Genomic DNA, 13968 nt, shown 5'->3' on the forward strand with positions numbered 1-13968 from the left:
TCCTAGGTAATAAGTTTTTATTATTTGTAAGTAATTGAATTATAATGAAATCCCGGCTTATAATAATGACTTATATCCAATGCAGTACAAAAGCTCTCCGGGATTAATGTCCACTTAGTTTTTTGGAATGACAATATACCTAGATAATAATCTGATACCTTTCTGCCCGCAGGCAAATGCCAATAATATAATGACACTACGTTAATATGCAATGAAAATGTATATCAGTGAATTTATATCACCATTTCATTATCAAAAGCAATGTAAAAAGTATCTATCTCTATTCTATCTATCTCTATCTTATTGTATGTAACTATCTCTTAAATATATTTGTGCCTTCTTACATATTATGTTCCTTCACATAAAAATACGAATAAATAGTTGTTTGTGTCAAAGTATTCAAGCGTACTGCAAACAGAAACAAACAAAGTTCTATCGCCATCAAAAGCCACATAAAAATAAGCGAAAGACATAAACACAAAAACAAATGACGTGAAAACGGGAGATGAGCTTTTCAGAGTTTTCAAGTGTTTGTTTGTGCAAAGAGAAGCCCTCTTGCAAAATGTACCCTTGCAGTGAAACTTACGCGAATGCCATTTAATCAGCTTACGCAAATATTACTTAGAATATTGCAGTACTGCGTAATAATTTTAACTAATTTGTGTAGTATTAAGCAACACATAAACTAATAGTCTTTTAGATATACGTTGTAGGGTTATGAATTTATTCATTTATTGGCAGCAAATAAGGGCTGATTTTTTAAATAGGGGGCATTCACATAGAAATATGGTCAAACAGATGTAGGTACTACATATCTGCTCATTTTTAAGGCTAAATTTTCATAATTTCTTTCTTCTACACCTACATTTAATTTGGAATGGCCGTGTGAATATCGTGCTCCTGACAATCTACAATACTAGACCTAGACACTAGACTCTGTGTTGTTTCTCAGTTAATCGGTATAAAAATTTGAAGAAGTATAGGTATACAACAAATCTTATTACGAAATATTGCTTCCATAAATATAACAGTTGAGTTCTGAGGAAACCGTCTTAAGCACAAGCCCTATACGAATGACCCAAATATAAATGTTTTTTACGACGCGACATATCAATTTAAACATGATTGATTCGCACACGCATTAGTGCCCTTGGCCTTAATGTAAAAATTATGGGAAGCGTTGAATATTTATCGCTAATAGCGATTCCATCTATGCCCACACTCATGTTATAAGCACCTATACTTACTACGAAGGGATCAAATATATGGCCTATATAAAGACAAAAAGCAGGCATTATCAAGATTTTCATAAAACATCGTTAATCCTGTTTCACACTGAGTGTCAGTGTGTCAATCTTGGATTGAATGACGTTTGACATATAATTCAGAACATATAACAACTGAAAGAATTTCTTTATTACCAATATTTAAAAAAAAGGTGGATGATTCTTGTCCTCCTGTTTTTAATTATTTGAATGTATTCAGCGGTTAGAGGCATAATATGTAAGCCTTACGTATTAACGGTATTTAAAATACTCGTAATACTCAGTTTTCTCACACTTTAATTTAATGAACAACATTCCAAAATCGAACAACGCCATCTCTTGTAAAAGTTCTTACATTATAGTGGTAGGTACAATAGGTGTTTCAACCAATATAAAAATAATAATTAAAGTTGAAATAGAAAAAGCAAAGTTAAGAATTAGTAATTTAACGCACATATTTTTTCGTTTAAGAGGTACCTAAAGTATGGCAGTTTACCTTGATGCTAAATGGTCATCGTTGTTACCCTAGAAATTAACTTGAAATGCCTTATACGCCATTAAGTGCTTCAGACTACATATTAAGTATGTTAGAATAAAATGAGATATAATAGATATTCGATAAAGCTTCTGTGTTATTTAGTCGAAATTTGTCTACAATAACAAAAGCTACTACTGAAACACTTCATACTTGTTTAACTTGATAGCACTCCACATTTTCACGGTACTCTAAAGAGATTTTATCTGTATAAGTAGTTTAAATATGGCAGATACTCCTTAAGACATTATACTAATTACAATTTTTACTGTGCATTCACGATTTTATTTCTTAATCTCTTAATTCAGCTTCAACTACTTAGGTCGTACGAATCGCACGAGTTGTTTCACTAGCTAGATGCATGTAACGGCAAATATCTAAGAATAGTCAGAGAAAGCAAGTCCCGTTTCTGCTGACACACTTGGATTTGCAGTAAAATTTATAGCTTTTAGTTTTATTTGCCGTATCTGTATTCATGGTTTTCTAGAATTTGAAATTTATTTGCGGTCTAACCTAGATAGTTTAAATATAAAACTGTCAGGAAGTTATTTGTGGGATTTCTGACTGTTTTTACATTAACAAATATCTATTAATCACAGTGATATATTGTGGAAAGGCTGCATATTTTTTAAAATTAAGATAGTAAACGAACATGCAGTTGACCTGATGGTAAGTAGTTACTGTTACCTATTGATATCTGTAACATGCTCCGTATACAATAAGTTCCACCTGAAGCAGATCACAAATGCGATGACACTCCTAGATTAACAATGGTAGAATAAGCTATACCACCATTATTACCATTATCCGACCATCTTGCCTTTGCTACATTTATTAAAAGCATAAAGAGAGGGAATTTATGTCTGCATACAAATTCTATTTGACATCCGTAGTGTACTATGATTACTTTAACAGAGATTACACGGCTGTCGTTCAATATAACTGGATGTGGCGTGTTCCAGTATTAGAGCATTAGGCCGGGATTACACTTGTAAATCTTATTTACGTGCATGAGCTGCGCGATTTGGTAACTGTATATCAGACGGTATGTGGGGCATCTGACATTTATTACCTGCATGATTTCTTTGTAATGTACTCTATCGTGATATCCTAGTGCTTGAAACTTGGTCTCACGGGGGTCCTAAGTTCTAATCACCTCTGGTTTTCAAATGTTATTTGCGTTTTAGAAATTTATGATCACTTGCTTTAACGGTAAAGGAAAACATTGTGAGGAAACTTGCATTCCTGAGAGATCTTTTAAAAAAAGTTTTCAAAAGTATGTGAAGTTTGCAAAATGTACTTGGCCAGCGCGATGTACCATGGCTCTTTCTCATCCTGAGAGGAGACCAGTGCCCAACAGTACGACAGTAATAGGTTTACAACGATATAAGAATTTAAAGTCAATTCTCATAAACAGGATGTAAAGAATGTTAGTACCTATAAACATCGACGAAGTATGTGTAGCATAAAATAAGGCTTGTGAAAAGTTAAACAGGGAAGTAATATGAATAAATGCGACTGACCTGGCGTTGAGCCAATAATGAAGCATATCATAAGAATTGCAAAGGAAAAAGAACATCAGTACTTATTTAAAATTAACATTCGTTTCCTAGTTTCTTTTATATTTACTGTAGCTTAGTTAATCTGGTTTTAAGTAATTATTTTTATTTTTAAAAATACTTATAAATATTGTAAAATGTTACATGGTAGCCCATAACAACTTTATCGTAACATAGAAATAATTGAAAGTTAATAATACTAAATTGGCTATAAAGTGAATTGTCCATTTGAATCCTAAATTTGATATCAGACACCTTTTTTTAAAGGTGCAATACAAATACAAGTCTGTGTTTTTGCATTAGCTTCCCAATATAGATACTAATCAAATCCCAAATAAACCTTACATGTCTGATATAAAGATCCAGGTAATTAATAGTTGTACAATCAATTTAGCCTCAAGGCTAGCCACGTTAGGTCTGAAGGACTTATTAGTCGTGTATAATGACTCACGTCGAATCGTTTCAGCCTTAGCACATGAGGTGAATATTAATCTAACGTTCCATTTTGGGGATCTGTATTGTGTTGGTTACCACACAATGTATGAGTAGGCTTATGTGATGAACGATAGCTTTAAATTTATAACTCAACTAGTGGTGCCCGCGGCTTCGCCCGAATTTTAAAGAAATAATATGAGATACATAAAACGGAAAATTTGTACTTACATTGGAATGACAGTGGTGGCATCTGTCGAAAATTGGTCTTACCTACTCCCAAACTCTCGTGGGCTCTTGGACAATAAGTTTGCTAAAGATCATCACTTGATCAAATGCATAGTTTTCCATTCTATAACTACTTTCGAATTAAAAATTAATTAAAAATACCTAATCCCACGGACTACATTGTGAATCTAAACCATTCTCAAGTCCCCTTGAACACACCCAGCAAATTTCATCAAAATCAGTCCAGCCGTTTAGGAGGAGTTCAGTGACATACACACGCACATAAGAAATATATATATATATATATATATATATATATATATATATATATATATATATATATATATATATATATATATATATATATATAAAGATAGTCAATATTCAAGAGAAAGCTAAAATACGAATTGTAGTTATAATAGGAACTATGCTGAATTATCGAGTCCTTACCGGGGACGTGATTATACAAGAAAACTAATAAATATATCTAAAATAGAAGTTTAAAACTTATTACTTTTCCCCATTCTTCTATAGAGTGTCCATAAAAAACAGCTTTATCAAAGCTGCATAGGATTTCACGATGTGGAGTCGGAGAGAAATCCTCCAGATATCACTTAAAGTGCACATAATAATGGAAATCTCTTCTATCTTGCTTGAAAAGAATTCTTGAGTAGGTACTTCAGTCATATTGCGAGATAGCGTCAAAGTTAAAACGCTTATTATTATTAACATGAACGAAGGCGATCAAAGATGAGCTCCGATCACGACCATTCATCTGAGTCTAATAATGTGTTTCAAAGGACTACGGGAGGTGAGCAAGACTTATGAATGCTGTTTATACAGTATTTTATTAGTAAAGAGTCGTACTTCTATACATTTTCTAATCTGTATTTAAACTAGATTCAGTCAAGATTCAAGAGAAGTGTAGGTATGGGTGCGCCTTTGTCCCTGTAGTCTCGGGACCAGAATAGGACAACGGTATCCCCTGCCTGTCGTAAGAGGCGACTAAAAGGGGGCTTCTGGGGTTGCGGGCGGCAAGAGTATGAGCTCGAACCGTCCAGCAAGTAACCCCGGGAAGTTCTCCACCAAGCGCTGAGAACGACCACTGGGGGTTTTTAGTGCGGTAAAAATCCCACATAACCCGGCGTTTCTCCCACGTCGTCGGGTACCTTTTGAAGGTTTCCCCCTCGTAAACAAAAAAAGGTATGGGTGCGCCTTAAACAAGAATGACCAACGTGAATCGACTTCCTAATTAAAACAAACTTAAAGAAACAAAATACACCAAAGAGAAATCGGACCTGCCTCAACTTAACTAATTAAACTTGGATATATGAGATCGAAAGTTATATTATGTATGCAAAAGTGGATCTCTAATAAAATGGTCTTTGAAATAACTTGGGGGTAATGTGACAGGAATACACGATGAAGCTGAAATAACGTTCACTTATAATCAGCTAACTGGAAATCAGTTTGATTCTAATCGTTATTCCTATCATGAACGTGTGGCGAGGATTTCTTCGTGGTGTGTATTTAGTTAGGATTTAATTTACTGTGGATATCATTGTCTACTTTCTAATTGTGTGTAAGATTTTAGGGAGTTGATTTACGTTTAAATATAATGAAGACAGGGACTAAATACAGTTAACGGTACTTTTATACAAAGTTCAGCCATTTACGTGGCTTCGGGCATCTCAGGCGTTCGACGAAATGCGCGTATTAAAAATTAATTATCACTTGAACAGTCAAATAATCCATCGTGAGGAAACCTGTATTCCAGAGAGTTAAAAAAAAACTCATGGGTGTATGAAATCTACTAAACCATTTCTTACTTTGAGCGAAGACTCGTGCCCAGCCATGGACCAGCATTCATTCATACTAGGATTCCCTGTATCGTGGGTGCCATGTACATACACAAAGACAAATATACAAACACCCAGACCCAGAAACAGAGACCTATCATTTAGATTTCTGTCTGGCCGGGGATCGAACCCGGGACCCTGTGCGCGTCAGACCGCTATGGTGACCGCTCCGCCACGCGGGTCGTAATGATGTACATTACTGACTTTTTTCTCTATTGTTTCAGAGTTCGCGGGTGTGATGCAGCGATGGGACCGCGCGCGGTGAGGGCGGCACTGCTCTGCGCTTATGTGTTGTTCGTTCATCACGGTACGATTGCTTTCAGTTTGTTTTAAATTTTGTTTCAAGAGTTCATTTTCTTTTGAATCCATCTTGTGAATTATTGCTCTATCTACTTTGTAATTTTTGTTAGAAATATACGAAACTTACAAGCATATTTCATCATTTATTTTAAATTAAAGAAAATGACTAAAACCATTACTGTTTTATATATTGCTGCCTTATTTGTAATATAATGTATATTATTTTGAGAATACTTTCCTAATTGATTTGTACACGATAGTTGATTTCATATTTTGGCAGAGTGAGAAAGCCACATTGAAATTAAATGAAATATATTAATTTTGTATCGGCCTGCGGAGGTACTTACAAATTTGTTAGTTAAGTATATATTTTTTTTTCTTATACTACTACTACCACCGGGTCGGAAAGTTGCAAATTTTTAGTTTTTGACCCTCACGTTTGTAGCGACCTATAGTTTGATCTCTTCGAATATGTATCTTCAGTTCAGAACTATCGGATCGGAAAGTTACAAATTTAAGTTTTTCAACCTCACGTTTGTAGCGACCTACCGTGATCTCTCCATATGTATCTATCTTGTATTTGTTAACAGCAAGCGCGGAGCTGAAAGGGAGATGCCCGGCGGAGGCGGCGTGCCCGGCGCGCGCCACGCCGTGCAGCGCGGACGACGACTGCGGCGAGCAGATCTGCTGCAACACCGCTTGTGGACAGACCTGCGTCGATCCTTTGTTTACTGGTAATGTTCTGAACATGCCTTGCCTTCTTCTCTAGCAGACTAAAGGGGACGGGGGACGGAAGGGGACTGTCCACCCCGGGACCCCGGTTCTAGGGTCCTCCAAACACCGTGATACTAGCTAAAAAAAAGTTCACCGTAATCGTATTTGTCGACAAATAAGTCAATGAGACATTTTTCATTTAGTAACAATCAAATCAACTTTTTGGACTCCCCTTCTCCATTAAATTTTCCGCGGGCCTCCGATGACCTTAGTTCGCCACTGGCATTCCTTCTTCTTAAATCTGTATATAGGATAGGTATACCAATAATAAGCATGGCATCATCGCTCGAACAAGATTGGTCGGTCAGGTTCATAAAGATTTCGGTATCTACTCGTAAGTAAGCTAATTAGATAAGCTGGAATTCTTATGAAACCTAGAAGCGCTTGATAGTGTCCCTATTGTATGATATCTCCATGAATATCCAACTCACTTGTGAACTGTTTAAGTAGACCGAAATTAAATATTTTGAATTCATGAACAAGTATGTGATTAATGATTATCCTTGGGCATCGAAATTGAACCCGGAACCCCGTGCGTGACAATTCGATATCTACATACATTTCTACATATCGTACATATTATACTCAACGGCTACACGTAATAAGAAAATGATTAATAGATACCTACTTTCACTATAAAACACTTATAATCTCCGATATAACTGAATGGTTACGTTATTCTACAAAATATCTATGACGTAACATCTCAGTGCAATGACACCACTCGAGTGTTTACAAAACAGAAGAGCTCAGCGATCACTGTTTACATTGTTTTTTGTTTGACGCCTACGTAACTCTTTGAGTGGGAAGTAATAGTACTAGACTAAGAATTGTGTACATAGAGATGCTTGGCAAATACATTCCATGATAATCTATTATGGTTAGAAGTAAAAGTAAATAAATGCTTTTAAAAATACAACACGATATAAAATAAAAATATCTACCTAACTCTCAAGTGATTTCATGATTTGTTTCTTATTTAGCAACCTGTTTATAGTGCTTTGAAATTAGTAAGTGTAGGTATATGTAAATTTTTGCATGTTTAGTATTATGTGAATTTATAAGAATTGCTTTTCTTGTGGCGGTTTGCTGCATCCGATCTAATAAACTTCTATCATCTTCATGACCTGTTATTACACTTCGCGTACTCCTAACTACAATTCATCGTATTGTGAATGATATAAGTGACTTAAAAACATCAACGGGTTGTATTCCGGGAGTGCCGGCAGAAGTGAAAACTTTCGAAACCTAACCTGAATAATAATATAATATAAAAAATTAAACTGAGACCCATTGACATATTTTATCTATGGTGACGTGACACCGGATGACATCTTGACTTTTGCAGTTTGCTTTGCCATCTTACGAATTTTCGATCATGTTACGAGTCCTGACGCAAGTTTAACATTTTTTTTTTATAATTTAAGAGTAGCAGACGAGCATGCAGTCCACCTGATGGTAAGTGGCTAATGCCGCCCATGGACATCTGTAATAAACCCCAGATAGGATTAGATATTCCTACCTGAGGTCGGCCACAGATGCGCCGCTACCCCTGAGGACTAAGCTGGAATGCCTCGGAAAAGTCTTTCTCCCTTACCACACCCTTCAAACCGGAACACAGCAGCACTTAACACTGCAGTTATTAGGTAGAAATAGGTGTGGCGGTGGTGCCGCTGGAGTCGAACCACAAAGGGTTCTACCACCTTCATTTATTACCCATCACTAAAAGTGCACAACGCCGCTAAATAAGTTTTCGCTTAAAAATACTTTATCTCTTTTAAAATTTGTCGTAGCTAACAAAACCTCTCACCAATTTATCCCCAGGTTGTGAGAACGTAAAGCTATCATCAGAACGAATATCAAGAGCACTAGCAGCGGAGAATAGCCGAGGCGGTCGGGGAGCCCTACCCTCACTGAGAACACCCCGCTGCCGCGTCTCTGATGGGGAGTTCGAGGAGATACAGTGCGATAACGAAATTGTCAGCAGTTGCTGGTGTGTGGATTCTGCTGGATTTGAGGTAAGGACGCATATTAATTAGTACTTATCACTAATAGTGAAGGTAGCTGCGGGTGTACAAATCTGAGAGGTTTCTAAACCAATTCGTATAATCGTTGTTTTAATTGTAAATGAGAAACAAAAACATTATTTGAATTTTTCACACCATACTTTGTGATGTTTTCAATCTTTCCGTAACTTGTTTCTTAACAAACATGTTCCTAGGTAATTCTATAGACTGCAAATCACTGATCTGTACAAAACAAATACAGGTCTGTGCTGCAAATATTGAACGCCGACTTTATTCTTCTCTTTTCTAAATCATTGCTTGTATTTCATATCACTTTACTTCGTTTCTTTTTCTTTGAAATCTTTTCTCTGTTTATATTATCTACAGTTACCATTTCCATACTATTTTTACATATCCTCAAGATCGGCTGATTCAACACTTAAATACACTGGTTTTTGGAACACAGTACTTTTGGTTCAACAAAGCATATTCTTGTTTTTGTCGACTAAATTTAGATTTCAAATTGTTAATACATATCGCCTTGTTGGGAAGAGCGGGGTACCCAGTAACACGGTTTTTTCAACCCAGTACAGGGGCCCTTGCCACGTGTTTTTGTAGATACGATTTGAAAGATATAAACTATTTTTTTATTTATTTTCTTACTTTTGTTGTAGGTGGCGGGTACCCGCGCCCCAGCAGCGGCACTAGTCAACTGTACCCGTACAGCAGCATGCGCAGCACACACGTGCCGCATGCTGTGCCCGCTCGGCTTCGAGCTCGACGCCAAGGGCTGCCCTATGTGCAAGTGCCGAGACCCTTGCTCCTCCATCACGTGCCCTGGACAGCTGTCGTGCCAACTCGAAGAAACCCCCTGCTTGAGGCCGCCCTGCCCACCTGTACCCACTTGTATGTATTTTGCAGTGATAATGAATATTTAAGGTCAATACGGGAGAATCTTAAAATAGATTTTAAATTGTGCACAAATTATCTTGTCTCGTATCTAGTCATTTTTTATCTGAAGGAAAAAAGATTTAACAACTAAAGGAATGAATAAATGTCGAAACCAAGAAGCAACAAAAGGCTACTGTCTACTTGGGAAATGCCCAAGCAAAACGGCTCCGAGATCTCGAGACCCAAAAACCCTTTTTTTAATCCCCTAAACCCTTTTATTGAAACCGTAGATCTCTTAACCAGTCAAGCAATATTTGTTTACTGGTATTATTTTATTATACCATAGTAACAAACTTTGTCATCAAAATGGAGTGAGTTGCGTCTCGTAACAAATTGTTATGATTTCCAGGCAAACGAGGAAGAAGTCTCCAAAACATATGCCCGGTCGGCGAACCAATACTAATATCTGAAACGAGTCGACCATTCTTGTGCGGGACGGACCCTGGGAAGCCGAACTGCCCGCCGCTCTATAGATGTCTCGTCGAGCCAGGTACGCTCCTCGCATACATTTGTGTTCATTATAGGGACGATCCTTTTCGAAAAAGGTCGATTCTTGAATCGATTCGAATCGACGTGCAATAAGTCGATTTACAAAAGAATCGAGGCCCAAAGAATCGATTCTCTAAAAATCGATCTTCGATCTTTTCAGCTAAAAAAGACGAAGATTACAAGAAAAAGTCATCAGGGCCAAATCTTTTCAGCTAAAAAGGACGACGGTTGCAAAAAAAAAGTCAGGACCAAACAAGCACTGAAATACTTATCCATCAGCAAAAAATGTCTATAACACATTCAACCAACTTCGATAACATCGATTTTCTAGGATAAAAGGTCGATTCACTAAATCGATCCATTACTGGAAATCGATCATTCGATAATCGATTTGTTTGCCCAAAAGATCGATTCTTGGATTAATCGATCTCAGATCGCCATCCCTAGTTCATTATCTATGTTGGTATAATTAATTGAACAGACGTGTAAAGCGGAACAATGGCATTGAGATTCCGATACACAATACAAAGACAATGCCGACGCCTTGCAGATACCGTCTCTACCTGTCTGTACCATACAAGCAACAATGTATACATTTACTTAATATACGAGTAGAATTGACAAACGGGTATGCAATCCACTTGATCCTCAATGGTCACTTAAGGCTATAGTAATTTGTGACCAATTCCAAATAGAACAAGACATACATGAAGTCGATTATAAATGTGTTATCAACCCTGAGTATTTACGTTAGAAACCCTTATCGTATTAAATTAAGTTAACATCATCACATGTTTTTAAATAGAATACAGTAGCAGACATCATCATCATCATCAACAACCCATTACTGTCCCACTGCTGGGCACGGGTCTTCTCTCAGAATGAGAAGGATTAGGCCATAGTCCACCGCGCTGGCCAAGTGCGTATTGGTAGACTTCACATACTTTTGAGATTTTTTTTTAAATCTCTCAGGTATGCAGGTTTCCTCACGATGTTTTCCTTCACCGTATAGCAAGTGATAATTAATTTCTAATACGCACATAACTTTGAAAATTCAGACGTGCGTGCCTGGGATTTAAACCTCGGACTCCTCGATCGAGAGGCCGAGTTTCTTAACCACTAGGCTATCACTGCTTCTTAGCAGACATATTGCTAATAAAATGTATCTCAGAATATATAAGGCTTTATCTACCTACCTATCTTTGATGTGATATATTGATGTCTTCCAGGAAACGACTACGGAGTCTGCTGTCCAGCGTCGTTAGAGCTTCAGAAAGCTGGAAATTGTCCTGCCCCATCTAAATCGACCACAGATTTAGACTGTGGTACGCCCTGTGCCCACGACTTAGAATGCCCTTCCATGCAAAAGTGCTGCGATGGTGGGGAATGTGGAAGACATTGTACCCTTCCGCATAATGTTACGATGTGCTCTCAGCAGAAGCTTCTGGCTGAACTTCTCGTGGTTAGCGAGAAGGAAGGCAGAGGATACGTGCCGCAGTGTGATGTCAATGGAGCGTTCGAGTCTAGACAATGTTCGAGGAATGGACTCGTTTGCTGGTTAGTAGCTATAAAAATATTCATTAAATATATTCTAGAGACAGGCACGGCATACTCTTCTTTTGTTCAGCTTCAATTAATAATCTAAGTTATACATGAAGTTATATTACGATATTACACCAGAATATGTAATATCGTAATATACAAATTTATACGGCGAAGAGAAAGTTTATTATACATAATTAATCGTATTACCGAGCCATGTACGATCACGACGTTTATAAAAAATACGTTTACTACATTAGTCAAATATTTATCAAGTATTCCAAGATAATAAATCATTTATTCCACCAGGTGTGTTGACACTGACGGCAACAAGCTCCGTGGATCAATGGGTCCGTCTGCTCAGGTCCAATGTTCCGACACCCCCCGACCAGCTCGCACTGGTGGTAGAAGTCTAAGCTCCTGCGCTAGAGCCCTTTGCGCTGGGGTCTGTGAATATGGGTACAAGACCGGTACCGATGGGTGCCCGACTTGCGAATGCGACGACCCCTGTGCTGGATTCCCTTGCGGAGACGGAGAGGAGTGTGTCAGGGTCAAGGATGCTGATTGCTCTGGTGACCTGTGCACGGGATATCCTGTCTGTAAGTTATTTTATATGTCCAATTAAATTATTTAAGTTGTATTCATACAATAAATAAAATAACATAAGTACTTGCATCTTCATGTGAAAGATCATCAAAGAGTAGATTAGTAGTATCACATCAACAACCCATTGCTGTTCCACTGCTGGACACGGGTCTCCTCTCATAATGAGAAGGATTTAGGCCGTAGTCCGCCGCGCTGGCCAAGTGCGAATTGTTAGATTTCACATACATTTTTTTATAGATCTCTCACGTATGCAGGTTTCCTCACGATATTTTATGTTCATTTAATCGAAATTAAAGTCAACGCGTTCAAAATTAGGGTAATCTAGTCCATGTGTGCAAACTAAATGCATACTCTTTTTGGGACTTAAATAAACTAGAATACCAAGTGAACTCTTATCTGTAATAATCATTTCAGGTCGACCTCGTATTTCCTATGAGAATCCTTGCGAAGTGGGCGCTCCGGCGACTGACGACGATGGTTCCCTAGTGGGATGTGGCAGTGACCAAGATTGCCCTGGAGGACACCTGTGTGCTAGAGCCAGGCGGAGTGGTGGGGCGGTTTGCTGCCCTGATCCCCAGTACGCTGATAACTCCACTGAGGCTGAGGTTATGGAGGTAAATTGGTTGTATGAGGAGTGGTTCGAAATTAAGTTTTACCACCGATTGTATAAAGATCAGGGCTAGTGTCAAAATTTGAAAACCTAACTACGAGTATTATGAGATATGGAGACGATATAATTGGGATTTTAACCTTAGAATATGTTCAGGCGTTGTTCAAAACACTTAACTCGATAAAAAATAGGAAAACAATAATTTAAAATATAATATCTAAAAAGGTTGTTGAACCCTTTGTTACTCGTCGCCGGCGGCACGACCACCCCACCTATTTCTGCGTAACAACAGCAATTTTCAGCGCTGCTATGTTCGGCCTCTGAGAGTGGGGTAAGGAAGACATATTTATCCGAGATCTACTAACATTGTCAATAGAGGTAGAACTCGGATAGGATTTTTATCTTATCTGGGACAGATTACTGATGTCCATAGGCGGCAGTAGCACCTTACCATCAGATCGACTGCATGTACCTTTGTTACTTCAAAATCAAAATTAAAAAAAAAAACATAAAATCGTGAATTCCAGATCAACTTCGAGTCCTGTGGCACAGAGGCAGAAGCGGTCTGTGGTCTCAACTCCACGGTCAGTTGTCCGGAGGGCTCGTGCGAGGAAGGCTTGGTGTGTTGCTCCACGGCATGCGGGCCGGTGTGCGTGGACGCGGACAAGATGCGGCTGCAGACGGACAGGGTGGACGCCGACACACCCACTAGTAGGTTTTGTTTGGATCTTCCGTATCTATCGTACGTGTCACTGCTGCGGACTATACTCCACGGTCTATTGTCCACATGTGTGTGAAGATGGGCTCGCGTG

At 38.1% G+C, this 13968-nt stretch overlaps 1 protein-coding gene across 1 annotated transcript in view; it reads left to right on the top strand.

Moving 5' to 3' along the window:
* Positions 1-13968, top strand: part of LOC140742943 (uncharacterized) — a 122623-nt gene that overhangs the window by 94404 nt on the left and 14251 nt on the right. The window contains exons 2-10 of the mRNA XM_073074026.1: positions 6103-6185; positions 6769-6912; positions 8777-8970; positions 9633-9864; positions 10259-10399; positions 11628-11955; positions 12250-12539; positions 12961-13160; positions 13684-13867. Of these exons, the coding sequence (XP_072930127.1) occupies positions 6125-6185; positions 6769-6912; positions 8777-8970; positions 9633-9864; positions 10259-10399; positions 11628-11955; positions 12250-12539; positions 12961-13160; positions 13684-13867 (1774 nt within the window). The 5' untranslated portion in view covers positions 6103-6124. The remainder of the gene's footprint in view (positions 1-6102; positions 6186-6768; positions 6913-8776; positions 8971-9632; positions 9865-10258; positions 10400-11627; positions 11956-12249; positions 12540-12960; positions 13161-13683; positions 13868-13968) is intronic.

Source organism: Epargyreus clarus, unplaced genomic scaffold (genome assembly GCF_041222505.1).
Source record: "Epargyreus clarus isolate Ecla_fem2 unplaced genomic scaffold, WU_Ecla_fem_2.2 ptg000006l, whole genome shotgun sequence".
Lineage (NCBI taxonomy): Eukaryota > Metazoa > Arthropoda > Insecta > Lepidoptera > Hesperiidae > Epargyreus > Epargyreus clarus.